The 27,754-nt window shown below is 33.7% G+C and overlaps 1 protein-coding gene across 12 annotated transcripts in view; it reads left to right on the plus strand.

The window, feature by feature from the left end:
• The window catches only part of Ccdc178 (coiled-coil domain containing 178), a 200,870-nt gene that overhangs the window by 119,028 nt on the left and 54,088 nt on the right, over window positions 1–27,754 (plus strand). For all 12 annotated transcript variants that reach the window (XM_074070056.1, XM_074070058.1, XM_074070057.1 and 9 more), the window contains one exon: window positions 6,943–7,096. In XM_074070056.1, coding sequence (XP_073926157.1) covers window positions 6,943–7,096 — 154 coding nt within the window. The remainder of the gene's footprint in view (window positions 1–6,942; window positions 7,097–27,754) is intronic.

The following is a 27,754-nucleotide window of genomic DNA, read 5'->3' on the forward strand; positions in this document are numbered from 1 at the left end:
CTTTGGAATAATGGCTTTTGGTGAGGTTGTGTTGATAACAAACTGAGTTTTTACTTGAAAGAACAAAAGTTATATTAAATATAGGATTCTATAACCTACCGATTTTCACTTTTGCTAGTAAGAAGAAAATGGACTTTTTGACTGTCAGTTCTGTTTACTTAAACATGTAAAGATTTCTGGATTTTCCCTTTCAGCTTTAAATATAAATATAGTCTGTGATTTTGTAACTAATATTTAATTAAACATAAAGGCATATTTTTATTAATTCCTGTGCTCACCATTATGTTACCATTGATAGTTTTCTCACTTAAAGAATATCTCCCAATACTTCAATTGGACATATTAAACTAGTTACAAATTTATTAAATAAAATTCTAAAAGTATTTCTAATTGCCTCTCATCACTTTTTGAGATTTCATACATATATAGAAAAATGATTACAGGCACTAATATTAAGTGTAATACTGATGATTTTTTTTAAATGTAAACATTCATGTAAAGATGAGCCAGATTAAGCAATGTTATAGCATGCTGGAAATTTTCTTACTCCCCCTTTCATTCTGTGCTATCCTCACCCCACTCCAAAAAAGAAATAAACATTCTGATTTCCATCCATTGCCACAGGTTTTACTTGTTCTTGAATTCCATATGAACAGAAACATGAAATAGTTAAACTTTGGTGCCTGTCCTCTTTTCACTCAATGTATCTTTTATAGTCATCTATCATTTTTTGAGTGTCAGTAAATTTTTCCTTTTTTATTATTGCTAAGCATTCTAACGTATAAATATACTTTAATATTTTCCCCATTTTCCTCTTGGTGGACTTTTGGATATCTTTCTCTTCAGGATGTCATGAATAAACCTGCTATGAATGGATGTTCTTGAACCTTTCTTTTCTGTGACAATAAGTACAAATTTTGCCTAGATGTGTACTAGGATTGGGTTGTCCTAGGATCTGAGGATGGGCATGTGTTTAGACTTAGGAGACAATTGCCAAATTTCTTTCCAAAGTAGTCACGTGCATTATCCTTCTGTCAGCAGTACGTTGTAGTTCTAGCTGCTCTATAACTTGTAAGCTCCTCATCTTGCCAATGTCCTTGATTTCAGCACAGTGGTGACTACATAGTGTTTCATAGTAGTTTCATTAATATTTTAATTCACAGTTATTGGAATGATGTCAAACACCTCTATAGAGTGTATTGGCCATTTGGGTGTCCTTTTGAATGAAAATTTATGCCCAAGTTTTACATGTCTTTTCTTATGAGTTTAAAAGAAGTGTTCATGTATTTTTAGTAGAAGTCCTCAATTAGATATATGTGTTAAAATATCTTCTCCAAGTCTGTGGTGTGCTCTTTCATTTTTTAATCATGTCTTTTCTTATATAATATTTATTAATTTTGGTGATGTCCAATTTATCATTTTTTCTGACAGTGCTTTTTCTAGAATAATTTTAAAGAATACTTTGCTTCAAGTTTACAAAAATATTCTATATTTTTCCTAGATATCCTCTCTATTTGAGGGCTTATCTTTTCACAAATACTAACCTTTCTTTGTTATTAACATAGCCCCATGCCAAGTCTTACAACCTACTGGTGTAAATCATATAATTTCTTTTTTTTTTCTTTAAAATAGTCTTGAGATTTTTTCCCACATGTAATGTACAGAGTTAGTTTATCAATTTTCATAAAAATAACACCTGGAGTTTCAATTGCTCTTGCATTGTGTTTAATTTCTTTTTCTTCTTATTTATTATTATGTATTTCCTATACCTGCTAAAACAAATAAACACAACTTTAGTGGCTAAAACCAACAGAAATTTATTTTAGCACATTTTTGGAGCGCAGATGTCTGAAGTCATTTCACTAGAGTAAAATGAAGATTTAAACTGGTGCACACCCTCCCCAAAGGTGCTAGAGAAAGATGTTTGGCTGCACGTTTTCCATGTCTTGTAGCACATCATTCCAATCTTCAACAATAGCATCTTCTAACATCTCTGCTCTATTTCACCTCACCTTCTTTGTGTGTAATGGTAGAATCTCCCTATGACTCCCTCTTATGAGGGTACATATGATTGTATTTAGTGCCCAATACAATAATCCAGGGTAATTTCTTTGTCTTAAGGCCTCAACATCTCTGAAGGCCCCTCCCCCATCTTTTTGCCATCTGCAGCAACACTCATGTTCTCAGGACTAGTATGTCAGGATTATATTTTGGGGAGGGGACATTTTTTAGTTTACTACATTATTACATACAAACCCAGATTTTTATAATATTGATCTTATATTCAGTGATCCTGGTAATTTACATATCTAAATTGCTCACAAATTCTTTTAGAATTTTTACAGACACAATCTTATCTTAAAGCAACAATCATATGCTTCTTTTTCAATATTTATATTTTATTTCCTTATATCACTGGCTAAGTACTTCATCAAATATTAAATAGCAGTGCTAATGACAAACATCTATATCAATTTCTTAATCTCTGTGAGAAGGAATTCAATATTTCACTATTAATTATGGTGATAGATGTATAAACCATTCACCATATTAATCAAATTTCCTTTTTAATTCTAGTTTGCCAGGCTAGAATCCATGCATGAGTTTTGGATGTTATCTTCTGTTACATTTATTGTGATGAGAGTAATTTTCTATGAAAGTGGTGAATTCAATTGATTTTCAAATGTTAGAGAAATGTGACATTTTGGAAATAAATCTATTTGGTTAAAAATGTATTGACTTTCAGATTTCATAGCAAAGCATTCTGTGATTAGATTTGTGTGTGTGTGTTTTAGAGAGAGAAACTTTCTAACTACAGATTTTTTTTTTAAGACAGATTCTCACTGTGTAGCCCAGGCTGGCCTTGAACTCAAAATCCTCCTACCTCAGCCTCCAGAGTGAGTGTGTTTCACCAAATAACCTCTTCAAATCAATTTTTTTGACAGATACAGTGTACTCATCTTTTTTGTTTTTACGTCAGTTTTGATAAATTATGCAGGTCCATTTTTGCAACCTTTGCTTTTATTTCTTTTTATTTGTAAAGAATTATAGACCTATAGGAGTCTATATGTCTATATGTGGAGTTGCGTGCACCCTCCACCCACCTTTTTGAAATGGGAGGATTATATAGATTAGAATGATTGTATGTTATCAAAACCAGGAAAACAGCCTCGGCCTTATTCAGTTTTCACCATTGTTTTTTATATTCACTCCTGTGTGTGTGTGTGTGTGTGTGTGTGTGTGTGTGTGTGTGTGTGTGAGTGATTAAGTGCAATTTTATCCTGGGTATAGATTCAGTAACCATGACCACAATCAAGATTAAAAACAAAAACTGCTTTATCCCCATGCTGGTTTTCTTTGCTGCCCTGTCCTTGCCCCATCTCCTGATAACCACCTCTTTTCTCTGTCTTCATAGTTTTATCATTTTGAGAGTTATGACTGGAGCCATACAGCATGTTACCCTTAGGGTTTTGTTTGTTCATTAGCATAATGCCACTAGTATTAATTTTGGTTGTTGGAAAAATCAAGAATTCATTCATTTTTACTCACTGAGTGGGATTCCCTTGTATGGATGTGCTAGAGTTTGTTTAACCAATGGCCCTTTGAAGGACAGTTAGTTTGTTTCCAGGGTTTTGAAGTTATGAGTAAAAGTTCTCTGCATTTTTATGTACAAGTTTCTGAGTAAACCTAAGTTTTCATTTCTCAGGAAAAATATATAAGATAATGATTGCTGGGATGTATGCTAACTGTACATTTAGTTTTAAAAGAAACTGGTAAGTTATATTCCAGAGTGACTACCATTGTATACTCATACCAGCAAGGTATGAGACATCTGGTTTCTTTATAATAGATCACTTTGTACAAGGAAACTTCAGCCAAGCTAATAGGTTGAAATGATGCATCTTTAAAGTTTTAATTTGAATTTAATTTGAACATCTTTTCACGTGCTTATTTATTCTTGCATTCTGTCTTTTCTGAAGCATCTGTTTAAGTATGTTTGTCTTATTTTCTAATTGGATTATTTGCTTTCTGATTGTTGGATATGGAGAATTATTTTTCTAATGAGGATACATAGAAAATGTAAATAATTTGCAAATATTTTTATTTTTTAACAAAATGTGTCTTTTCATCCTCTTATGAAGGTATTTTACAGTGCACACATTTTTAATTTTGACAAAATTAAATTTGTCAGTTCTTTTTTGAGCATGTGTTTGATGTCATATGTAAAATCTCTTCTATGTTGTCTTCTAAAAATTATAGTTTTATATTATATAACCAGATACACTGATAATTTAGCTAAATTGTGTATGAAGTATGAGATTTAGTTGAAGGTTAATTTTCCCCCTGCAATACCCAGTTGTTCCAACACCATATGTTTAATTATTTTCATCATATGGCCAAAAATCAGTTGGACTTATGTGTATAGATTACTTTTGGATTCTCTATTCTGTTCTATTGATCTGTGTTTCTGTTACTCTCCCAAGGACATCCACTTCACCAGGAAATGGGAATAGGACAATGAAACTAGACTTCCATTGCATGATGCTAGGCCATTGTCACCTCTCTGGTCAATGTCTAAAATTCATTCTCAAGGCTAGGGACAACAGATACCACTGAGAGAGAATAATGACTTTCAAAAGAATGAAACATAACCAGACTTGTATAAACTTGAATGCTGAGGCTTCCCACCTCTCATTGCTTTCAGGCTTCTCGAATTCTGGTACGTCAGCCTGTGCTTTCACACCTTGTGCACTAGTCCCAGACATGGAAGGGCCAAGAAGAATCTCGTCCTTACTTGTTTATTGTCTTTATTTTCATTGCTGTAGTGAGGTTGTGTCTTACCGTTTTAGTTGACTCTTCTCCTATAATCAGAATTGGCGCATGAGAACCCAGGTCAATCCAATAACCATATCATGTTTTTTTGGCAATTGACATTTATTTTCTTGTGAATTTCTAGGAAAATTCTGTGTCTTTATTGAGTAGTTTTACTGTTCCATATTGATTTTCTGGATTTTATTATATATAAACATGTTTTCTCTCAAATGTGTAATATAGATTTTGTTTTTAAAGACATGATAATAGGACTATTTGGAAAGAAGACAGGGGCCAGTGAATATGAGTGAGAAAGGGTAGTGAGGAGGAGGTAAATGTGATCAAAGTACATTGTACACATTATGAAAATGTCATAATGAAATCCACTAGTTTGTCAATTAATTTATGCTTATAAAAAAGAAATATCTATTAAAATCAGTAAATAAAATATTTTTAAAAGTTTAATCTTTAATCTCATACATGAGCTTCAAATAAATCTCCCAGTCTATTATTTTGTTTCTATATGAAGATAAGTTGGGGTTTTCTGTAGTACTTTCTCAAATCTTATGAAGATGGTAATTTTATAGCCATGTGTAGAGGTGCTCCTCATAATCTAAGCCATTTGGGAGTTGAAGGGAGCAGGATCCCAAGTTTGAGGCCAGCCCAGGTAAACATAGCTTTAAGATCCAATCTCAAAAATGTAAAAACAAAAGCACGGCTTAGTTAGCATCGTGGGTCATGACTGTAATCCTAGCTATTCAGGAGGTAGACATAGGGAGGATCATAGTTCAAGGCCAGCCCAGGCAGAAAGTTAGAGACTCCCATCTCAACATTGATGGTGATACACATCTGTAATTTCAGTTATGTGGAGGCAGACACAGGAGGATCATGGGCTGATGCCAGCCAGGGCAAAAAGCCTGAGGCCCTATCTGAAAAATAACCTAAAACAAAAAGGGCTTGGAAGCATGTCAAGTAGAACCCTTGCATGTGAAAGTCCCTGGATTTAATAACCAGCATTGCAAAATAATAATATCCTTTTCTGTTTTTCTTTTTCTTTCTTTCTTTTTTTTTTTCTACATCAAATTACCACACAATTTTCTTTTTCTTATTTTTGTTCTTTTTTCATTTTTTGGAGGTACTGGCATTTGAAGTCAGCTCCTCACACTTGCTAAGCAGGTGCTCTACCATTTGAGAACCAGCCCTCAGCCCCCTGCTATTTCGTTTTGTTTTGCTTACTTCTCAGATAAGGGGGCACATTTTTGCCCAGCGTTGGCCTGGCCCTCAGTCCTCCTTCATAAGCCTCCCATGCAGTTGAGAGAACATACATATGCCATCATTCACAGCTTGTTCATTGAGATAGTATCTCACTAACTTTTTACTTGAGCTTTTACCTTGAAACAAGATCCCATGATCCTCTGGTTCTTGGTCTCCTAGGTGGCTGGGATTACATTTCTGTACCACCACTCCCAACCTACTATACTGTTTTCTAAAGATACTTCTATATTTGTTATGTGTTTTCTACCTACTTACCAGATCATATACAGAATTATATAGTTCATAGATTATCCTTGGTCTTCTTTGTGCAGGTTCATATGGAACAAAGAATTTTTGGTGGCACAGGGGCTTACACTTGCTAGGCAGACTGTCTACCACTTGAGCCACTCCACCAACCTCAAAACAAGGAACTCTTTGGCAATTAGTTTTCTTTAGTGCCTTGTTTTCCCAAGCCGCTTCTCTTCCCATTTTGCCTCTAATACTGTGAGGTCTATAATAACACTTGATCTTTTCATTTTTACCTGTTTTTCCCTTCCCTTCTTTTTGTTTCTTCTCTCTCTTTTTTTTCTTGCTTTTCCTTTGCTGTATTCTTAAAATAAAAAAGGTGACTTCTTTTAAATAATTTAGAAATCATTTTTCTCTCAATTCCTTTCTTTCCTTTGGAAACATAAATACTGGTGGTGAATTTTTTTGCACTATTTATTTCATATATAAAAGTGGTACTTTTCAGAATTAAGAATTAATTTGGGAGGGGAAATTTCAGGAATAAAGTCCATGCATTCTATTAAATCAGAAGCTAACTTAAACATAACTTTCTTTTCAATATGGATAAAATCAACTGTGTTTTGCTCTCAGGAAAGAACTAGATAAACTTAATGGTCTGTTTTCTTACTACAATACGTCAATACAAAACGCGAATGTTAAAATTGAGAAGAATGAAGAGACAGTAAGTGAAGTGATGAAGGAAACAAAGTCTTCAACACATGAACTATCTGCTTTAGTAAAACAGGTGAGCCTTTTATATTTAAATGTAAAAATACTTATTTTTGTTTTGAACTATGAGAAGTACATTTTCTCTGTCAACAATTAAGTAGTTCTTAACTAATTTTCTATCTCTATTAGTTTTTTCTTGTTTTATTATTTTTTTATCTTTTTTTTTTTTGTGGTGGTACTGGGGTTTGAGCTTAGGGCCTCATGCTTCCTATGCACTCTTACCACTTGAGCCACAACTCCAGCCAGTTTTCTCTTGTTGAATAACAAATTAAAACAGATTTAGCACATATCTATCCATCTATTATCTCAACCTCAGTGTACTTCTGTCTGAAGTCTGAGCATGGCATGTTTCTGGCAAGTCTGAAGTCAGAGTACCAGAACCCCTACATTTCTTTCTGAAGACCCTGGGATAAATCTGATTTAGGTGTGTTATTTTTTTTAATTTCCTTTGTGATGCTGGGAGTTTAATTCAGTGGTAGAATGCTTGCTTGGCATGCATGAGACCACCCATTCAATCATTGATAAGACTCAGTTCCTATGGTCCTATGACTGAGGATCAATCATTCCTCACTAGCTGTCAGCCTGAGATCTCTCTGTTTTCCAAGGCTGCCTGCACTCCCTGGCTGGTGTTTCCCTTCATCTCTAAAATCCTCAATGGCATATTGAGTCATCTTGTGCTTGGAACCACTCTCACCTTCATTATGACTCATCTTCCCTGAAGCAGAAGCTTTCTTCTTCTGCCATATCTCATTCACTTTAGTAAAAAGAAGTAATAAAGTTGCAAAAAAAGACACAATAGCTTAGGAAAGGAAATGATATACAATTCCTCTATTAGTCTGTATTCCTACCAAGCACTAAAAACATCTTTTGCACATTCTTTTGTAAGTCTTTTTAATTGTGTTTCATTTCATTTTGTAATTCATAGTTGTTAAGACTGTGCTTTCAGGGATCACTCCTACAGTTTGTAAATCTATTATTAGATTTATTAATGGGTTATTAATGAGTTGGGCATGTTTTAAGATTTTTTTTGAGGGAGTCACTTTTCATTCATTTTCTGAGAAAAACCTGCTTGTGATTTTCCTCCATATACTGAGTGACTATTTGTCTTTTTACCATTTGTTAAAAATATGTTGAGGATGATGACTACTAAACATTTTAGTTTGTGCTAAAATTTTTTCACCTAGTCCTCTTTTTTCATGGTAAATTATGATGAAAAGAAATTTCAATTTTAATGTGGTAGAAGTTATACATACCTTCCTTTGAGCTTTGTGTTTTTCTGAACTTGTTGAAGAAAGGTAAAATTGTAGGACCTCAGGGTTATAAAAATATTCTCTGATGTTTCATTCTAAAAGTATTTGAATTCTGCTTTTTATAAGTTACATGATGTTTTGGATGAAACTGTGCTTAGAATGGCCAAATTCAGGGGGGGTTTCCCTCTCAGTCTTTTATTTATAATTTTAGAAGTAATATAAACTATTTCTAGAGGTTTTAGAGTGCATATTTTACTTACCAGACATGAAACATAAAAATATAAAATTAATTTATGGGCATGATATGAAGGGAAGATCCAGTTAAATTATTTTCTGATTTAAAAAACAAATCCTAACCATAAAACTATTGATATGTCCTTTATGTGTTAATCAGTTCTGTCTCTCACATATCAGGCTCCCATGTTTGAGTGGATTTTTTTCCTATCCACTTTTTATTTTGTTTATTCTAGTTGACCATCATTACCTCAAAACTCTATATCTACATTACCAAATTAAATGATGTGGGTTTAAAATTAAATAAAATTATTTAATTATTTTACTTTGATGCAGGGTCTCCCTGTGTAGCCCAGGTTGGCCTCAAACTCCTGATCCTACTGAATTACTAGCCTCTGGAGTGCTGGGATTATAGACGTGTGCCACCACAGCTGGGTTTATAATAAATTTCAGTTATGAAAAATCCTCCAATCTTGCTTTTCCTCATGCATTCTATGCTACCCTCAACCCTTGCCCTTCCATAAAAATTTCAGTATTGTTTATTTTCTTCAGAAATGGAGTTAGCATCGGAGCTACATTCATTTATATTTGTGGGAGAAGTGGAATCTTAATGCTGAGAATCCCTAAACATGAATATAATGAATCTCTCCACTTGTTACTGAGTTTTTTAATTGGATTGCAACCCATTTTCTTGGCACTTTGTAAAATGGAAACCCTCTTTGCAGAACCAGCCTCAGACTGCTCTTAGACAAATTAACATCTCTGTCCTCATTGACTCTTAGTTATTACATCAACATTAAAATTTAGTTTGGAGAAAATAATTTCCCTGATTTAGGGACATGACTTGAAGTATGCCAACTATGCTAGTTGTGCTACTTAAACCTTTGATATTTCTGACTTACCTATCAATTACTGTTAGAGCTGTATTTAAACATCTCAGGAACATGCTGAATTTTTCTATTAATTTTTTCATTTTTATTAGTTCTTTTTTGTTTTGTGTAACATGAAGCCTTTTTTTTAGATAAAACTAAGTTTAGAATGTTAGAATTGAGAATTTCACAGTTTTTTTTTTATTTACAAGATTTGGCTGTAAATTATTTTAATATTTGGGATAAAACTTTTATAACACTTTTAAGTCCTTCCTCAACAGCTTTAAGTACCATATGATCCTTTCTCACATATATTCAATTTTCTCCCATTTCACATCTATTTTACTTACTGATTCCTTTCTTATGATAATTTATTATGAATTGAAACAATAAATATTTATTCATATTTATTCTCAAATTAACATTCTGCGCAACTGTTTCTTTTAATCAGACCTTTATATTTGACCATTTTTCAAGTTACTAAACTATACATTTTATAAACTACTTTAGTGAGATTCTAGATTTAGGACTCAACATTTTTTATTTTTTGTTTTTATTTTATTCTAAAATGACTTTATTTTATTCTCATTCATACAATGCAGGGATTAAGCACTTAAATTAATATGAAGGCAATTTATACCTCACATATCCAATGGAAGAAAAGAAACAAGACTGATTAGACTATGCTAAGAACAGTACAACACAAAATAAAACAAAAATATTAAATTAAGAAACACCAGGCTGAAGTATCAATGAGTTGGAAGAAACTGATGTTCTATAGATAGCAGTACAAGTCTTTCTGCAATTTGTCTTTGCTTGTCTCTTTGGCCCCTCTCTTGTTACTTTTTCCCCTCTAACTCTATAATCCAGCTACCTGGTAGACTGTGCCTAGTGCTTTCTTTCCTCCAGCTCTTCTCATTGAGCATAACATGGGTTTCAACTGTTCATCCCTTCAGTCCTGCTGTCATCTGATTGAATCCTCTTATTCTAAACTTCAACTTGAAAGACAGAAAATCCTTGGTAAAACATCCATCTGCTTTGACTTTGAATTGCATTGTGTGTTTAGCCCCATACTGGTACTTATAACTATATTGAAATAGTCAGTGATTACTTTATTAAGTTCAATGGATATTTGTGTGCTTCATTTTAGACTATAAGATTTAAAGAACAGAACATGTGTTATAATTTTTGTTTCTTTTCTGCAAATATGCCCAGTGCCTTTCCCATATTAGGCACTCAAAAAATCCTTGTTAGATAACAGAATCAATATATAAATAGATGAAAAAGAGAAAAGAAGGAAGGGAGTGAGGCAGCAATGAAGGAAGGTGGGATCTGCACATCTTGAGCCTAGAAAGATCTTGGTGGGGTGGAGTTGCAGTGTGGCCATGCACAGAATCCTTGATGATTTAAAAAGATGCATATAGCTTTCTAAAATGTGCAATACCTTGCCAAGGACTACTATAAGTACAATTGAAGTATACATATTCAACACAAATTTTCAAAATACTATATAGTGTTATGTTGTAACTTCAATTTGTGAATCATGCTAAAATTTGTCATCTATAGAAATATCATTAACAAAATATCTTCAATAAGAAAATTTATTCATTAAACTTACAATGTTTTTAAATTCTCATCAATATTGTCTAAAATGGCAAGTCTGGTCCTCCTTAACTTGATGTGATGACAAAATTTTTGTCTGATAAGGAATTGCAAATGTATTAAATGGTTTCTAATATTTTTCAATTATAAAAATCATTTGAGGATGATCATACTTTCTAGGGAAAGATTAGAACATGATGAAATTTAGATGCATTGAGTTTTCTGCATTTTGCTCATTTATAAAAACTTTTAAGCTACAAATTCAAAGAGCACATGTTAAGAACTCAATTAAAAGCAGTGGTGTGCATTATTTCCACACAGTATTTTTTCATATGTAATTGACACTTCTAGTTCAAGAGAAAAAATAAGATTTGTGCTGCCTGATTGCACATACAACTTAACTAATATTTTTAAATTTCAAAGCATATTTTGCTTCTAATTTACAGTCTTCAACTCATTAATATAACTTTTCCTAGTCTTATCCTTGGGTTTGTGAGAACACATTTTTCCCTTTTCATTTGCATAAACAATAGCTTTGGTAAACCAGAAAGCATCTTGAAATTTGTTAGGTACTTTAAATAATGTCAAGATCAATACTTTAATGTAAAAGTACATATTTTCTATAAGTCCCTTTTCCTTTTTTGTAGTCAGTCTTTCCCATAGTTCAGAATTTTTTTGGTAGTGAAAGCAATAGCAAAGTTTATTAGGAAAAGAAATTCACTTCCAATAGACTGAAAGTGGGTCATCTCGAAAGACTGACCATAGTTCAAAAATGTTTTAAGAAAATAATTCCACTATCTGAAACTCCATGATACTAAAAGCAGTCATCCATAATCCTATCAGTTAATAAGACAATAAAAGTTAATTTTAAGAATTTATTCTGTTTTATTCTATTGAATAATGACATAGTCATGAAATTATTTTTTATCATTCATTTTGCAGGTAAAGCTTGTTAGCAAGTGGATTCCTTTTATATATTAACTGGTACTTTTCTAAGCTTTGGATATTGTTCTTTTCTTCTGGGTCTTTTTTTTTTTTTTGGTGGAACTGGAGTTTGAACTCAGGGTTACACTTGCAAAGCAGGCCCTCTACTGCTTGAGCCACACCTCCAGTCCATTTTCCTTTGGTTATTTTGGAGATGTGGTCTCACAACTACTTGCCCAAGTAGCTAAGATTACAGGTCTGAGTCATCTGCACCAAGCTAGATATTGTCCTTGTTAGCAGAAAATTAATTTTTATTTTACTAATGAACCTTACAGTATGGATCCTAGCACTACAAAGCATGCATCCAACTATCCTTTTATTTCATACTTTCAACTCAAAATCTTTCAAATTAAACAATTTACTTCTAATAAAAAGATAATATAATATTTATTACTAACAATATATCAAATAGGAAACCTGCCTGGATAGGCTGAATGATTTTTCTCTCAGATACCAGTGTATTACGTGATGGAGCCAATGGACAACCTAGTTTGGACTTTAAAAATGATATTATTTCATTACACAATATTCATAAGTATTGTATAGATTAAATGTGGTAATATGCAACCCATATTGCTAATTTTCATCACAGTATTTCAGTCCTTTTTATATGTATATTTTATTGTGTAGCACATACATTAAAAATCTTAAAAGACATCTATGAAATTAGCTTTTGTTTTATTTTTCTCTTATGTTAAAGAAGTACTTAATGTTATCCAACTGTCAGTTTTAAAATACGTACTCAGTACCATGTTAAAGATTTTTAAAATATACCCAAGTTATAAAAGCTGTTTATTAGGAATGAATGTTGACTTATACACTATGCTTTGTGGTGATATGTGAAGTTTCTCATTTGACCGATTGAAACAATGTATCATATTGATATTAAACCATTTTAAAATTCACTGGGTGAACTGCACTTGGTTATGGTTTATTGTTTTTTTAATTTACTGTTCCATTTGATTTGCAAGTATTTATATAATAATATTTTACATCCATATTCATTAGGGAGTTTGTATTTCAGTGTCCTTAATTTATGCTGTGTTTGTTAGATTTTCTTATAGGGATTATGTTAACTTTATAAAATGAACTTTGAAGCTTTCTTATTACCTGGAAAGTTGATATATATTTGAATAACTTTTTCTTGAAAATCTGATAGAATACCTTGACAAAAAAATATGACTATGTTTTCTGTTTCTTTTTAATGATTTGAATTGTTATTTTCTTTTATGGAAAACTACTTTAGTTCAATTCATGATTGATTTATCAAGTTATCTACTTCTTCTTGAAGCTATTTTGTAATTTTTAATGGTTGAAATAATCTAAATGGATTAAAAATATCAAATGCATTATCATTGACTAATACAGAATGCTCTCTTACACTTTCACAATATCCATTTATAATTGTGCATGTATTTTCTTACTTTTTAAATCAGAGCTTCAAAAGTTTTCCAAAAAAGAGATGGCTTGTAGGTTTTATGTCTGCAATTTTATGACCTCTAATGTTAATGTGTACTCTTGAAGTTAAAATTTCCTTCTTGTTTCTTTAAGCTTAGTCTATTTCTTATTTTGAACTTCCTTATTTGAATGCTCTGTATATATTGTTTTACATGGTGTATGTATGTGTAAAATCTTCCTAAGAACCATAGTTTCATTTCTTGTACTTTTCATCAAACTCCTTGAAGGCCATTTCCACATTCACTGTCTCCAAAGTGTGTCCTTGCTGACTCAAGATCATTTTAGTCAGGCTACCCTAGCACGCTCTTCTGCAATTGTTATTAATGTACCCCATTTTCATTCTTACAAAACTCAAAAAAATCTAATGGGATTCATTACACAAGCAAAGATCTAAAATTATCTTAAGGCTTGTTTTGAATGGCAAAAATAATTAATGCTCAATCCTCAAAGTTTAGAATAATACTCATGAGTAGAAGGAAACATTGATCTATCATATGACCTCACCATCAAGATCTAGTTACTCTTTATCATTTTGCTTTACATAAACACAGGCCTGTGACAGAGTTTTAAAAATAATATATGCATGCAGCATTTGAGGGCATGTTTTTCCTTATAGCATATAAAAACTGATGTCAATATCCTATCACATTTTAAAATGTAATTTTAATTACTTAAGAGTTTCTTAAACCCTCATTACTAGACATTTATTACGCTTTCAATTTTAAGTATTATATATAAGGCTATAATAAATATACCTAAGACTTTTAAATTTAATATAATTACTCACTTTAACAAATTAATATCGTAATGCAAAAATAATAAACATTGAAGTATAGAACAGTATCAAAAGTCCAGTTAAACATGTGCCTTATCATTCTTCTAAGGCTAACGTGATTCACCACCATTTCCACATTTTCCAAAATTCTTTTTTTAAATTTATTTATTTATTTTTTATTATTCATATGTGCATACAATGCTTGGGTCATTTCTCCCCCCATGCCCCCACCCCCTCCCTTACCACCAACTCCGCCCCCTCCCTCTCCCCCCCACACCCTCAATACCTGGCAGAAACTATATTACCCTTATCTCTAATTTTGTTGAAGAGAGAGTATAAGCAATAATAGGAAGGAACAAGGGTTTTTGCTAGTTGAGATAAGGATAGCTATACAGGGAGCTGACTCGTATTGCTTTCCTGTGCATGTGTGTTACCTTTTAGGTTCATTCTTTATGATCTCACCTTTTCTCTACTTCCTGGTTCCCTTCTCCTATTGGCCTCAGTTGCTTTTAAGGTATCTGCTTTAGTTTCTCTGTGTTGAGGGCAACAAATGCTAGCTAATTTTTTAGGTGTCTTCCTATCCTCACTCCTCCGTTGTGTGCTCTCGCTTTTATCATGTGCTCAAAGTCCAATCCCCTTGTTGTGTTTGCCCTTGATCTAATGTCCGCATATGAGGGAGAACATATGATTTTTGGTCTTTTGGGCCAGGCTAACCTCACTCAGAATGATATTCTCCAATTCCATCCATTTACCAGCGAATGATAACATTTCATTCTTCTTCATGGCTGCATAAAATTCCATTGTGTATAAATACCACATTTTCTTGATCCATTCGTCAGTAGTGGGGCATCTTGGCTGTTTCCATAACTTGGCTATTGTGAATAATGCTGCAATAAACATGGGTGTGCAGGTGCCTCTGGAGTAACCTGTGTCACAATCTTTTGGGTATATCATCAAGAGTGGTATTGCTGGATTAAATGGTAGATCAATGTTTAGCTTTTTAAGTACCCTCCAACTTTTTTTCCAGAGTGGTTGTACTAGTTTACATTCCCACCAACAGTGTACGAGGGTTCCTTTTTCCCCACATCCTGCTAATGATGGCTATTCTTTATTGCTAGAGATGGTGAGCATTTTTTCATGTGTTTTTTGGCCATTTGAATTTCTTCTTTTGAGAAAGTTCTGTTTAGTTCACTTGCCCATTTCTTTATTGGCTCATTAGTTTTTGGAGAATTTAGTTTTTTAAGTTTCCTGTATAGTCTGGTTATCTGTCCTTTGATGTGTAGCTGGCAAATACTTTCTCCCACTCTGTGGGTGGTCTCTTCAGTTTAGAGACCATCTCTTTTGATGAGCAGAAGCTTTTTAGTTTTATGAAGTCCCATTTATCTATGCTATCTCTTAGTTGCTGTACTGCTGGGGTTCCATTGAGAAAGTTCTTGCCTATACCTACTAACTCCAGAGTATTTCCTACTCTTTCCTGTATCAACTTTAGAGTTTGTGGTCTGATATTAAGATCCTTGATCCATTTTGAGTTAATATTGGTATAGGGTGATATACATGGATCTAGTTTCAGTTTTTTGCAGACTGCTAACCAGTTTTCCCAGCAGTTTTTGTTGAAGAGGCTGCTATTTCTCCATCGTATATTTTTAGCACCTTTGTCAAAGACAAGTTGGTTATAGTTGTGTGGCTTCATATCTGGGTCCTCTATTCTGTTCCACTGGTCTTCATGTCTGTATTTGTGCCAGTACCATGCTGTTTTTATTGTTATTGCTTTGTAATATAGTTTGAAGTCAGGTATCGTGATGCCTCCAGCATTGTTGTTTTGACTGAGTATTGCCTTGGCTATTTGTGGCCTCTTGTGTTTCAATATAAATTTAACGGTAGATTTTTCAATCTCTTTAATGAATGTCACTGGAATTTTGATGGGATTGTATTAAACATGTAGATTACTTTTGGGAGTATAGACATTTTTACTATGTTGATTCTACCAATCCATGAGCTCCAAAATTCTTAAATGTCATTTCCATTAACTGAATTATTGGCTTTCTTTCCATTTATTTATTTATTTATTTACTTATTTTGGCGGGATTGGGATTTGAACTCAGGCTTCACTCTTGCAAAGCAGACACTGTATTGCTTGAACCACACCTCCAATTCATTTAGTTCTGGTTATTTTGGATATGGGGTCTCGTGAACTATTTGCCCTTGAACCACCATCCTCCCAATCTCAGCCTCCTAAATAGATAGGATTACAGGCTTGAGACATTGGCATTGGGGAGATTTTTGGCTTTCATATCATTTATCCTATCGAGTTGTGAGAGACCTGTCCCATTGTTTCCTGGCAACTGGTTCACAATTTAGGGGCAGGGCTTGTATTAACTTTTTACCTAATTGTATAAATTTAGATGTTGTATGTATTAGCATTGTTTTTTTTAATCTAAAAAAATTTTGAACATCATTTTAAACATAACCAAAACTATATCCTGACTCTTGGCAATTGTATTTTTTAAATTTAAAGTGCTCTTCAATATAGTTTGTGATTTCATTTACTTATTTCTTAGGATTAAAATTTCTTTGATTTTGACATAAGCAAACATTATATTGTAAAAGAGTTAGATTTTAGAAATTTTTGATTGAGTTTGTTATTTTTTATTTGTTATTGCTTTGTAATATAGTTTGAAGTCAGGTATCGTGATACCTCCAGCATTGTTCTTTTGACTGAGTATTGCCTTGGCTATTCGTGGCCTCTTGTGTTTACATATAAATTTAATGGTAGATTTTTCAGTCTGTTTAATGAATGTCATTGGAATTTTGATGGGAATTGCATTAAACATGTAGATTACTTTTGGGAGTATAGACATTTTTACTATGTTGACTCTACCAATCCAGGAGCATGGGAATTCTCTCCACTTTCTATAGTCTTCCTCAATCTCTTTCTTCAGAAGTTTATAGTTTTCCTTGTAGAGGTCGTTCAAATCCTTTGTTAGGTATAAAACTAGGTGTTTGATTTTTTTTAAGGCTATTGTAAATGGAATTGTTTTCATATATTCTTTCTCAGTTTGTTCATTATTAGTGTATAGAAATGCTAATGATTTTTCTATGTTGTTTTTATATCCTGCTACCTTGCTATACCTGTTGATGGTGTCTAGGAGATTTTCAGTAGAATTTTTTGGGTCTTTAAGGTATAGGATCATGTCGTCTGCAAATAGGGATATTTTGACAGTTTCTTTACCTATTTGTATTCCTTTTATTCCTTCTTCTGCCTAATTGCTCTGGCTAGGAATTTCAGTACTATGTTGAATAGGAGTGGAAATAGTGGGCATCCTTGTCTGGTTCCTGATTTTAGAGGGAATGGTTTCAGTTTTTCTCCATTAAGTATAATGCTGGCTATAGGTTTGTCATATATAGCTTTTATAATGTTGAGGTACTTTCCTTCTATTCCTAGTTTTCTTAGAGCTTTTATCATGAAATGGTGTTGGAGCTTATCAAAGGCTTTTTCTGCATCTATTGAGATGATCAAGTGGTTTTTGCATTTGCTTCTGTTAATGTGGTTTATTATGTTTATTGATTTTCATATGTTGAACCACCCTTACATTCCTGGGATGCAGCCTACTTGGTCGTGGTGAATGATCTTTTTGATGTGTTGTTGAAGTCAGTTTGCCATTATTTTGTTGAGGATTTTTGCATCAATGTTCATTAAGGAGATTGGCCTATAGTTCTCCTTTTTGGAGGTGTCTTTGCCTGGCTTTGGGATAAGTGTAATACTGGCTTCATAAAATGTGTTAGGCAGTTTTCCTTCCCTTTCTATTTCATGGAAAGGTTAAGGAGGATTGGTGTCAGTTCTTCTTTAAAGGTCTGATAGAATTCAGCAGAGAATCCATCAGGTCCTGGACTTTCCTTTTTGGGGAGACTCTTTATTGCTGCTTCAATTTCATTTTGTGTTATAGATCTATTCAGGTGATTAATTTCCTCTTGGTTCAGTTTTGGATGATCATATGTATCTAGAAATCTGTCCATTTCTTCAAGATTTTTGAATTTATTTGAACATAAGTTCTTGAATTAGTCTCTGATGATTTTCTGGACTTCTATGGTGTTTGTTATTATCTGCCCTTTTGCATTCCTGATTGTACCAGTTTGGGTTTTTTCTCTCCTCATTTTAGTCAGGTTTGCCAGGGGTCTGTTGATCTTGTTTATTTTTTCAAAGAACCAACTTTTTGTTTCATTAATTCTTTGTGTGGTTTTTTTGGTTTCTATTTCATTGATTTCAGCTCTTATTTTTATTATTCCTCTCCTATGTGTTTTGGGATTTGCTTATTCTTGTTTTTCTAGGAGTTTGAGAAGTATCATTAAGTCATTGATTTGGGACCTTTCAGTCTTTTTAATATATGCACTCATGGCTATAAACTTTCCTCTCAGGCTGCCTTTCTGTGTCCCATAGGTTCTGGTAGGTGGTGTTTTCATTTTCATTGACTTCTAGGAACTTTTTAATTTCCTCTTTTATTTTATCAATGACCCATTATTCATTAAGCAGTGAGTTATTCAGTTTCCAGCTGTTTTCATGTTTTTTGTCTTTACTTTTGTTCTTGAATTATAGTTTTTGTGATCAGATAGAATGCTTGGTATAATTTCTTTCTTCAGGGTATGCTTGTTGAAATTGGGTGCATTGACATTGGGTGCATATAGGTTGATAATTGTTATTTTCTTTTCATCTATTTCCCCTTTTATTAGTATGGAATGTCCTTCTTTATCTCATTTGATCAATGTAGGTTTGAAGTCTACTTTGTCAGAGATAAGTATTGCTACTCCTGCCTGTTTTCGGGGGCTACTGGCTTGTTAAATCTTCTTCCAGCCTTTCATCCTAAGCCTATGCTTATTTCTGTCGGTGAGATGGGTCTCCTGTATGAAACAAATGGTTGGATCTTCCTTTTTAATCCATTTTGTCAAGTGGTGCCTTTTGATGGGTGAATTAAGTCCGTTAATATTAAGCATTAGTACTGATAGGTATGTGGTGATTCCTGTCATTTAGTTGTCTTACTTGTTTGAAGGTTTGATTGTGTGTACCTAAGTTGAGGTTACTCTCTACTCTCTTGCTTTTTCTTTTCCTGTGGTTTGGTGCTGCCTGTCTTTTCATGGTTAAGTTGGGTTTCACTTTCTGTGTGCAGAATCCCTTGAAGAATCTTTTGTAGTGGTGGCTTTGTGGTCACATATTGTTTTAGTTTCTGCTTATCATGGAAGACTTTTATTGCTCCATCTATTTTGAATGATAGTTTTGCTGGGTAGAGTATCCTGGGGTTGAGGTTATTTTCATTCAGTGCCCAGAAGATCTCACCCCACACTCTTCTTGCCTTTAATGTTTCTGTTGAGAAGTCTGCTGTGATTTTGATGGGTTTACCTTTGTATGTTATTTGTTTTTTTCTCTCTTACAGCCTTTTAGTTTCTGAACTTGTTTTAATGATGATATATCATGGGGTAGTTCTATTTCAATCTGGTCTGTTTGGTGTCCTGGAGGCCTCTTGCATCTGTATGGGAATATCTTTCTCTAGATTTGAGAAATTTCCTGTTATTATTTTGTTGAATATATTACACATTCCCTTGGCTTGCACCTCTTCTCCTTCTTCAATGTCCATGATTCTAAAGTTTGGTCTTTTGATGGAGTCAGTGAGTTCTTGCATTTTCTTTTCACAGGTCTTGAATTGTTTAATTAATAGTTCTTTGGTTTTTCCTTTAATTACCATTTCATCTTCAAGTTCTTAGATTCTGTCTTCTGTTTGTTCTATTCTGCTGGATTGGCCTTCCATTTTGTTTTGCAGTTCTGTTTTGTTCTTTTTTTCTGAGGTTTTCCATATCCTGGGTGGTTTCCTCTTTAATGTTGTCTATTTTTGTCCTGAGTTCATTTATCTGTTTATTAATTGTGTTCTCTGTTTCACTTTGGTGTTTATACAGTGCTTCTATGGTTTCCTTTATTTCTTCTTTTACTTTTTCAAATTGTCTATTTTTATTGTCTTGGAATTTCTTGAGTGTCTCCTGTACATTTTGGTTGACCCTATCCAGTATCATCTCTATAAAATTCTCATTGAGTACCTGTAATATATCTTCTTTTAAATTATTCTTGTGTGCTTCATTGGGTTCTTTGGCATAATTTATCTTCATTTTGTTGGAGTCTGGATCTGAGAATCTGTTTTCTTCATTTCCCTCTGGTTCTTGTGCTAATATTTTACTGTGGGGAAACTGGTTTCCCTGTTTTTTCTGTCTTCACGTCATTGCCCTTGGTGTTGTTACTGTCCGTGTACTGTGTGCAATTAAATATTTTCTAGCTTGTAATAATAACAATGGTGATATTTAGAGTGGAAGGGTGAGAGGATATGGAAAGCAAAGAAGTTATAGAATAAGGGAAAAATAAATAAACAGACAAGTAGGAAAAAACAAAACAAAGAATCAAACAAAAAAGTTTCAAAGATATAAACAGGGAGTGTTATTGTACTAATTGACAGTAAGCTGAACAGACATTAGACAGAGAGAGGATTGAAAATAAAAAATAAAAAGAATAAAGATAAGAATAAAAATAAAAAATAAGTAAATGAAAGAAAATGTACATATATATATATATAATAAAATAAAACAAAATGAAAAATAGAAAAAAAAAAACCTTCAAGTTCAAATGCAATGAAGTTTCAGTCTTAATAATTTTGGTGTCCGTCTTAGCCTCCAATCCTGGAGATGGTGCCTCAGATGTTGTTCTGGAGTTGTCTCATCAAAGGGGACGCATAAAGTAGAACAAAACTGCACACACACAAAAAACCCCACAAAGTGTCCCAAGTTCAAATGCAATATAGTTTCAGTAAGTTTTTCAGCATGCAGGTGTAGTTCGGTTTTCTCATCAAATGTAGGGAGAGAGAAAAAACAGAGCCTGGAGGCAGGTCTGTGAATGGCTATATGCGCTGTGGCTCATCTGCCCGCTGCTGTCGGCCTGCTGTTGCTGGAGGCGTTATTTATGCAGATCTCAGGTGTGAGCTTAGCACTCACCTGGCCCTGCAGGCTTTGTTTACTCAGAGTTCTCCTGTGCACGAGCCTCTGCTACAAGCTTTCCCCTTTCCAAGCACACTGGGGGAGGTGACACTGCACCCATTTTCTCAGGCCTGTGTGTTTATTTACAGTTCATGTGGAAAGTGGGTCTTCCCTCCTCTCCCATGGAGTTTTCCTCCCTCCACCACTCTCACAAGCTTTCCCACTCCTGGTTGCTGGGTGCGCACCCCCGCTCCCGCTATAGCCTCTCCTGCCAGGCCCGGCTTGTTTATTTACAGTTCCAGGAAGGATTCCCCTCCCCCCCCTTTGGTGCTCAGTGTGCCCCACACTCTTTGCAATGTGTCTTTATTGTTCTTATTGCTTATTACTCAGTTTCTCTTTTTTTCCCTGGGTGGGAGTCAGTCTGTCCAGTGGGCTATGCTGCCCTGTCCCAGGCTTGTCTATGGGAGTACCACGTACGGCTTAGCTCACCTTGTCTGCATCTTCCCAAGCTGTCTGGGCGTGGGCATCTGGCAGCCCAGGGGCCCTTCTGGTTTCTCCATTCAACGTGAAGTGGAGATGCTCTGCGCAGGCTGGAGATGTGGAGGGGTCAAAGTTTTGCCTCTTCTTGGTGGTTTTGCCTGCAAGGTGTGTCTCCAGCATCTCTCCAAGATTTCACTATAGGAGGCTCGCTTTCTGCTTCCTCCCTCTAGCCGCCATCTTGGAATTCCTCACCAATTTTGTAAAAGAAAAAAAAAAGATGACATTTTTGTTTGTTTAAAATAGCCATACAGGGAGTTTCATTTTTTGGCAATTCTTGGGTTTGAACTTAGAGCTTCAAACTTGCTAGGCAAGTGCTCTACCACTTGAGCCACTCCATCAGCTTTCCATTATCTTAATTTGGCTAAGGGTTTTTTTCAGTAAATCAACTTTTTTTTCATTGATTTTTGTATTTTTCTCTTAGTCTCCATTTCATTCATTTCTGCCTTATCTTTATGATATCTTTCTGTTTGCTGCCTTTGGGTTTGACTTGTTCTTATTTTTCCAAGACCTTGGGTTATCATTAGGGTATTTGAGGTATCTCTATTTTTTTTAACCTGGCACTCATAAAGTTTTCTATTAGTACTGCCTTTGCTGTTGTCCCAAAGCTTCTGGTTAAGTTGTATTTTCATTTTAATTTGAGTCCAGGAATTTTTTATTTCTCCCTTATTTCTTTGATGATCCAATGATCATTCAAGGGTAAATTGTTCACTCTCCATGCATTTGAGTATTTTCTGTAGTCTCTCTTGTTACTGATTTATAGTTTGATTGCATTGTGGTCTAATAAAATATAAGAACTTATTTCAATTTTTTTGTATTTGTTAGGCCTTTATGTCCTAAAATATAATCTATTTTAGAGAAAGTTCTGTGGGCTGCTGAGAAGAATGTGTATTTTGTATCCATTGGGTGGAAAATTCTGTAGATGCCTGCTAATTCCATTTGGTCAAGTGTTGAGTAATTCTGAAGATTCCTTGTTGACTTTTGGTCTGGATGACCTATCCATTGATGAGAGTGGGGTATTAAGGTCACCCACCATTATTGTCTTGTGGATCTACCTGTACTTTTACATCCAGTGGTGTTTGCTTTATGAAACCAGGTATGCTGATATTCAGTGTGTATATGTTTACAATTGTATCTTCCTGAAGAATTGTTTCTTCTATCAATATGAAGTTGTCTTCTTTGCCTTTTCTGACTAATTTTGGTTTGAAGTATGTCTTGTCAAATATGAGTACTGCTACTCCTGCTTGCTTTTGGGCTCTATCTGTGTGAAAAATCTTTAACCATTCTTCACTTTAAGCCTCTGTTTGTCTTTGCATAAGGTGTGCTTCACATAGGCAACAAATAGTTAGGTCTTCTTTGTTTTATCCAGTTCTCTAGTTTGTGTCATTTGAGGGGAGAGTGGAGACCATTAACATTCAGAGTTATTGTTGATAGGTATGTAGTAATTCCTGCCATTTTTTTGTATTTTTAATATCTGATTTTTGCTTAATCCTCATTTGCTTATCCACTTATCTGTTGAGGTTGCATTTACCTTCCTCTTAGGTGTGTTAGGATTTAAGTATAATCTACAGCACTGTTTTAGTGGTTATGAATTGCTTTAGTTTTTGTATATCATGAAAGGATTTTATTTTTTTCTTCAGTTATAAACTATAACTAGCACTGGGTACAATAATCTAAGTTGGCAGGTATTTTCTTTCAGGGTTTGAATATATCATTCTATGCCCTCCTTGCTTTTAAAGTTTCTATTGTGAAATCTGCTGTTATTCTGATGGGTTTGCTATGATAGGTGACTTGGCACCTCTTTCTTGTAGCTTTCAGTATTATTTCCTTATTTTGTATGCTTAATATTTTAATATTTTATACTTCATGTAAAATATTATATAAATATCTTATATATTATAAGATGGGGAGGTTCTATTCTGGTCTTATCTGTTTGGAGTCCTAAAAGCCAACTGTACCTGAATGATCATCTCTTTCTCAAGCTTTGGTAACATTTCTGCTATTACCATATTAAATATATGCCCTTAGCTTTCACCTCTTCTTCTATGCACATAATTCATTAGGTTTGCCTTTTAATGATGCCCCAAATGTCTTTCATATTCTGTTCGTGTTTTTTTTCTTTACTGTTATCTGCATACACCTTATCTGCAAGCCCTGATATTCTTTCTGTATTAAATTTGTTCTATATATTAGAGAGTTTTTCAACTGCTTTTTTTTTTTTCTTTTGGTACTAGGGTTTGAACTCAGGGCTTAAACCTTGAGCCACTCCACCAGCTCTTTCTTCTGTGATGTATTTTTTCAACATAGGGTCTCACAAACTATTTGCCTGGGTTAGCTTTGAACTGCAATGCTCCTGATTCCTGCCTCCTGAGTAGCTAGGATTCCAGGCATGAGCCACTGATGCCCAGCTTCAACTGAGTTTTTAAATTTTTTTTCCAGAATTTCAATTTGGGGGGGCTTTCCCTAGAAATTCTATCTTTATTGAATTCCTCTTTCATGTTCTGAATTATCTTCTTTCATTCAGCTCTGTATTTGAGTTTTCCTGGAATTGTTTTCCTTTTATGCTTTGAATATTTTAGCATATGCCCTTTCATTCCTGTTGTCTGGAATGCAAAATAAATCATCTGCTAATCTTATTGGAGATCCTTTGTGTATGAAGTGTGACAACTTACTTGCTACATCCAAAATTCTCCCATTGTCTTGGGCTTTTGACAATTTGATTGTAATATGTCTCTTGCATATCTTTGAGTTTATACTATTGGGAGTTATTTGAGTATCTTGAATGTATATATTAATGTTTTTATCTTATTTTGCATTACTAAATTTGGGAAGCATTCAGTAATTATTTTTCAAATATTTCTTCTCCCTTACTCCCCTTCCTCACTCTGTTTCCTTCTGTGACTGCCTTTGTGTGTATGATGACATGTTCCCTGGTGTCACAATTATAAAGCTTTGTTAATTTTTACTTTTACTTTTTCTTTCTCTTCCTTAGACTAGATAATCTCAGTTTACTTAATTTTTTTCAAGTGTGTTTATTCTTTTTTCAGCATTGATTTTATATAGCGAATTTTTTATTTCAGATATTATTTGAGTCTTTAACTTTTTCTGTTACCTTAAGGATAGTTTCTATTTGGCGAAGCATAATTTGAATGTTATTTTAGTTTTTAAAATATTTTCCTTTAGCTATTTAAAATAACAATGTCTGGCCATGCATATTGACTCTTGTTTGTATTCCCAGCTACTCAGGAGGTGGAGATTGAGAAAAAGGTTTGCAAGACCTCATCTCAACCAATAAAAGTTGAATGTGGTGGTACACACCTGTCATTCCAGCTATTCAGGAAGCATAAATAGGAGGATGGTGACCCAGGCTGGCCTGGACAAATATTTGAGATGCTGTCTGAAAAATAACTAAAGTAAAAAGAGTTGGAAGCATGACTAAAGTGATAGAGCACCTACATAGCCTAGTTCAAATCCCAGTACTACTCCCACCCCCAACAAAAAGCAATATCTTGGTATCTAACATTTCTCTGAGGTGGCTTCTATTCAGTGCTTTTTTTTCTTCTGTACAGTCCTGTATGGTCCATACTTTCTTGTTTCTTTGTATGTCTTAAATTTCTGTCTGCTAATGGTCATTTGTTTAGAGACTTTTAAAAACTAATTCTGTAAAGTCAGTGTTCTGTCCCGTGTGTGACCACTGAAATGTATTCTCAACCTAGTGGTTTGTTAGTGGTTGAACAGTGATCCTTAGAAGTCTAGGAACAGCAAGTTTCTATGAGGGGCTCCATGTGCCTGTTTTGGCAGGCACAATATCCAGGCAGCTGTCAACACTGCCTTAGTTTTCACTCCTGTTTTCATACAGCCTTAATGTCACTCTTGAGTGAAGTTTTAAGAAGCATCTTAGGTATTTCCTGGCATGTGAACAATGCTGGATTTTTACACAACCCTAGGCATTGCAGACTTCTGCATTTCCAAGAATAGTTGGAGTTTACAAAGTTACTATAGACATCAGTCTCCAACTTTCCTTTTTAGGTTTGCTGATTAATCTATTGCTTGTTCCAAGTGTTACCTATTGTCTCAGTTGGCCACAAAGCTAAACAATTGCCTGTAATCTTTTTAACAACCAGGCCCTGGAAACAGACTTTTCTGGAGAAAGACTTTGCACTGAGTGGTCTCTGCATCAAGACAAGCAAATATAGACATCCTTAGAAGTTAAATCTCTTAAAAAAGATCATACAGGCTAAATAATGACAGTTCTTTGAGAATGAAACCTTGAAAACATTCCAGCTGGATTCTATTCCTTCTGATGATTGCCAACTGCTGGTTTTCACCATGAATGTTGGCTTTTATTTGTCAAGGCATCTGTAGAGTTGGAGAGAGGGACTAGAAGAAGTTAAGACACCATAAGATCAGGACATTGTTGTTGAATAAGTGCCTTTGGTTATTTTTCAGAATTCTGATTAAACTAATTTTGATAAATGTTTTGTCTGTCTTCTCATTGCATTTATGAAGGAGAAAGTTTTCAGAGGTTTTTAATCCACCGTTTTCTGTGATGTCCTTTACTAGGACTTATTCTAAGAATGTTAACCTTTTATTTCACATTTTTTATGGTCTTTGTTTCATTTTTATTTATAGTGTCTTTTACTACACAACTTTTATAAAATATATACAATATGCCAACAGATCTCTTGGTTAGCATAGCAAGGTCCTTTAGCCAAAGACTGTACATGAGCACAAGTTGATTATTCTAATAATTTGTATTGTTTTGTGCTTGCATTATTTATCCATCTGAAATTTACTTTTCTGTGATTTGAGTTGGATGTGAGGTAGAAACCACTTTGTATTTTTTTGAAACAGGGATTCCACATTATTTATAGCCACATTAACTGGATAAGTTCTCTCATATTGAATTAAAAATACTTTAAAAATGGTTAATTGAGAAATATTTTACCCTTGGTTTTTCTTTGTGATTTTTTTTATTACACTGACCAAAAACAAAACAAAACAAAACAAAACAAAAAACCCACCTGGCTTTAATATCATGGTATTATAGGATGTTAAAGTATTTAGTAGCAAGTTTTCAACACTAATTTCATGTTCCGATTCCTTTTTTTCCTTTAAAAGTTCATTTTATGCAATTCAAAATAGAACACTTCATTTTATTATATTTTATATTCATTTTGGTGGAATTGACATCATATTCTGTTAAGACTTTCTGTTACACACTATTCTATTCTTGTGGATCTTGATGTAGCCTTCTGTAAGAGTTTGTGTTTGCTTCACATGGGTTCTTTGTATCGAATTTACTCCAAAATGTTTTATATTTTTATCAAAATTTAAAAAATATTATTAATATATTTTAAAAATGGATTATATCTTTTATAGATAAAATCTATGAATGTCCTTATCTGTATATCCAGCCATTTTACCAAAATCATTTATTTTAGCTTTTGATAGGCTCTTCTGTTTCCCTAAGTATCTAACCATATCATTTAAAATTGAAGGTATATTATCTATTTGTCATAGCAGTAATATTTGGATTCATTATCCAATTGTGATTAGCTAGTCTTTCACAAAGCATGATTATGTATAAGGGTGATAAAAGATAATGTGGTCTTTACTCTTGAGTTCCTTTCAAAATTTATTTAGATGTGTGTTGACTCTTTATATTTGAGTAGTTTATCCTTTTACTTGTTAAAAAATTATGGAAACTAGATAGTAAATTTATCAAATGATTATTTTGGAAAGTATTCAGATTATTTTCTTCTTTTATTAATGTGATGAATTATGATTCAAAAATGTTAATGATTTCAAATTTTTGCATAGCTAAAATACATTCCATTTTATCATGATTAATTATTCATTTGAACAGTAGCCTTGATTTGGTATATTTTGTCAGATTCTTACATTAATTTTCAAAGATGGAAGCAGCCTGTGTATGGTGTTATTTTATACTATTTTACTTA

The sequence above is a fragment of the Castor canadensis genome, chromosome 4, assembly GCF_047511655.1.
Source record: "Castor canadensis chromosome 4, mCasCan1.hap1v2, whole genome shotgun sequence".
In the NCBI taxonomy this organism is placed as follows: domain Eukaryota; kingdom Metazoa; phylum Chordata; class Mammalia; order Rodentia; family Castoridae; genus Castor; species Castor canadensis.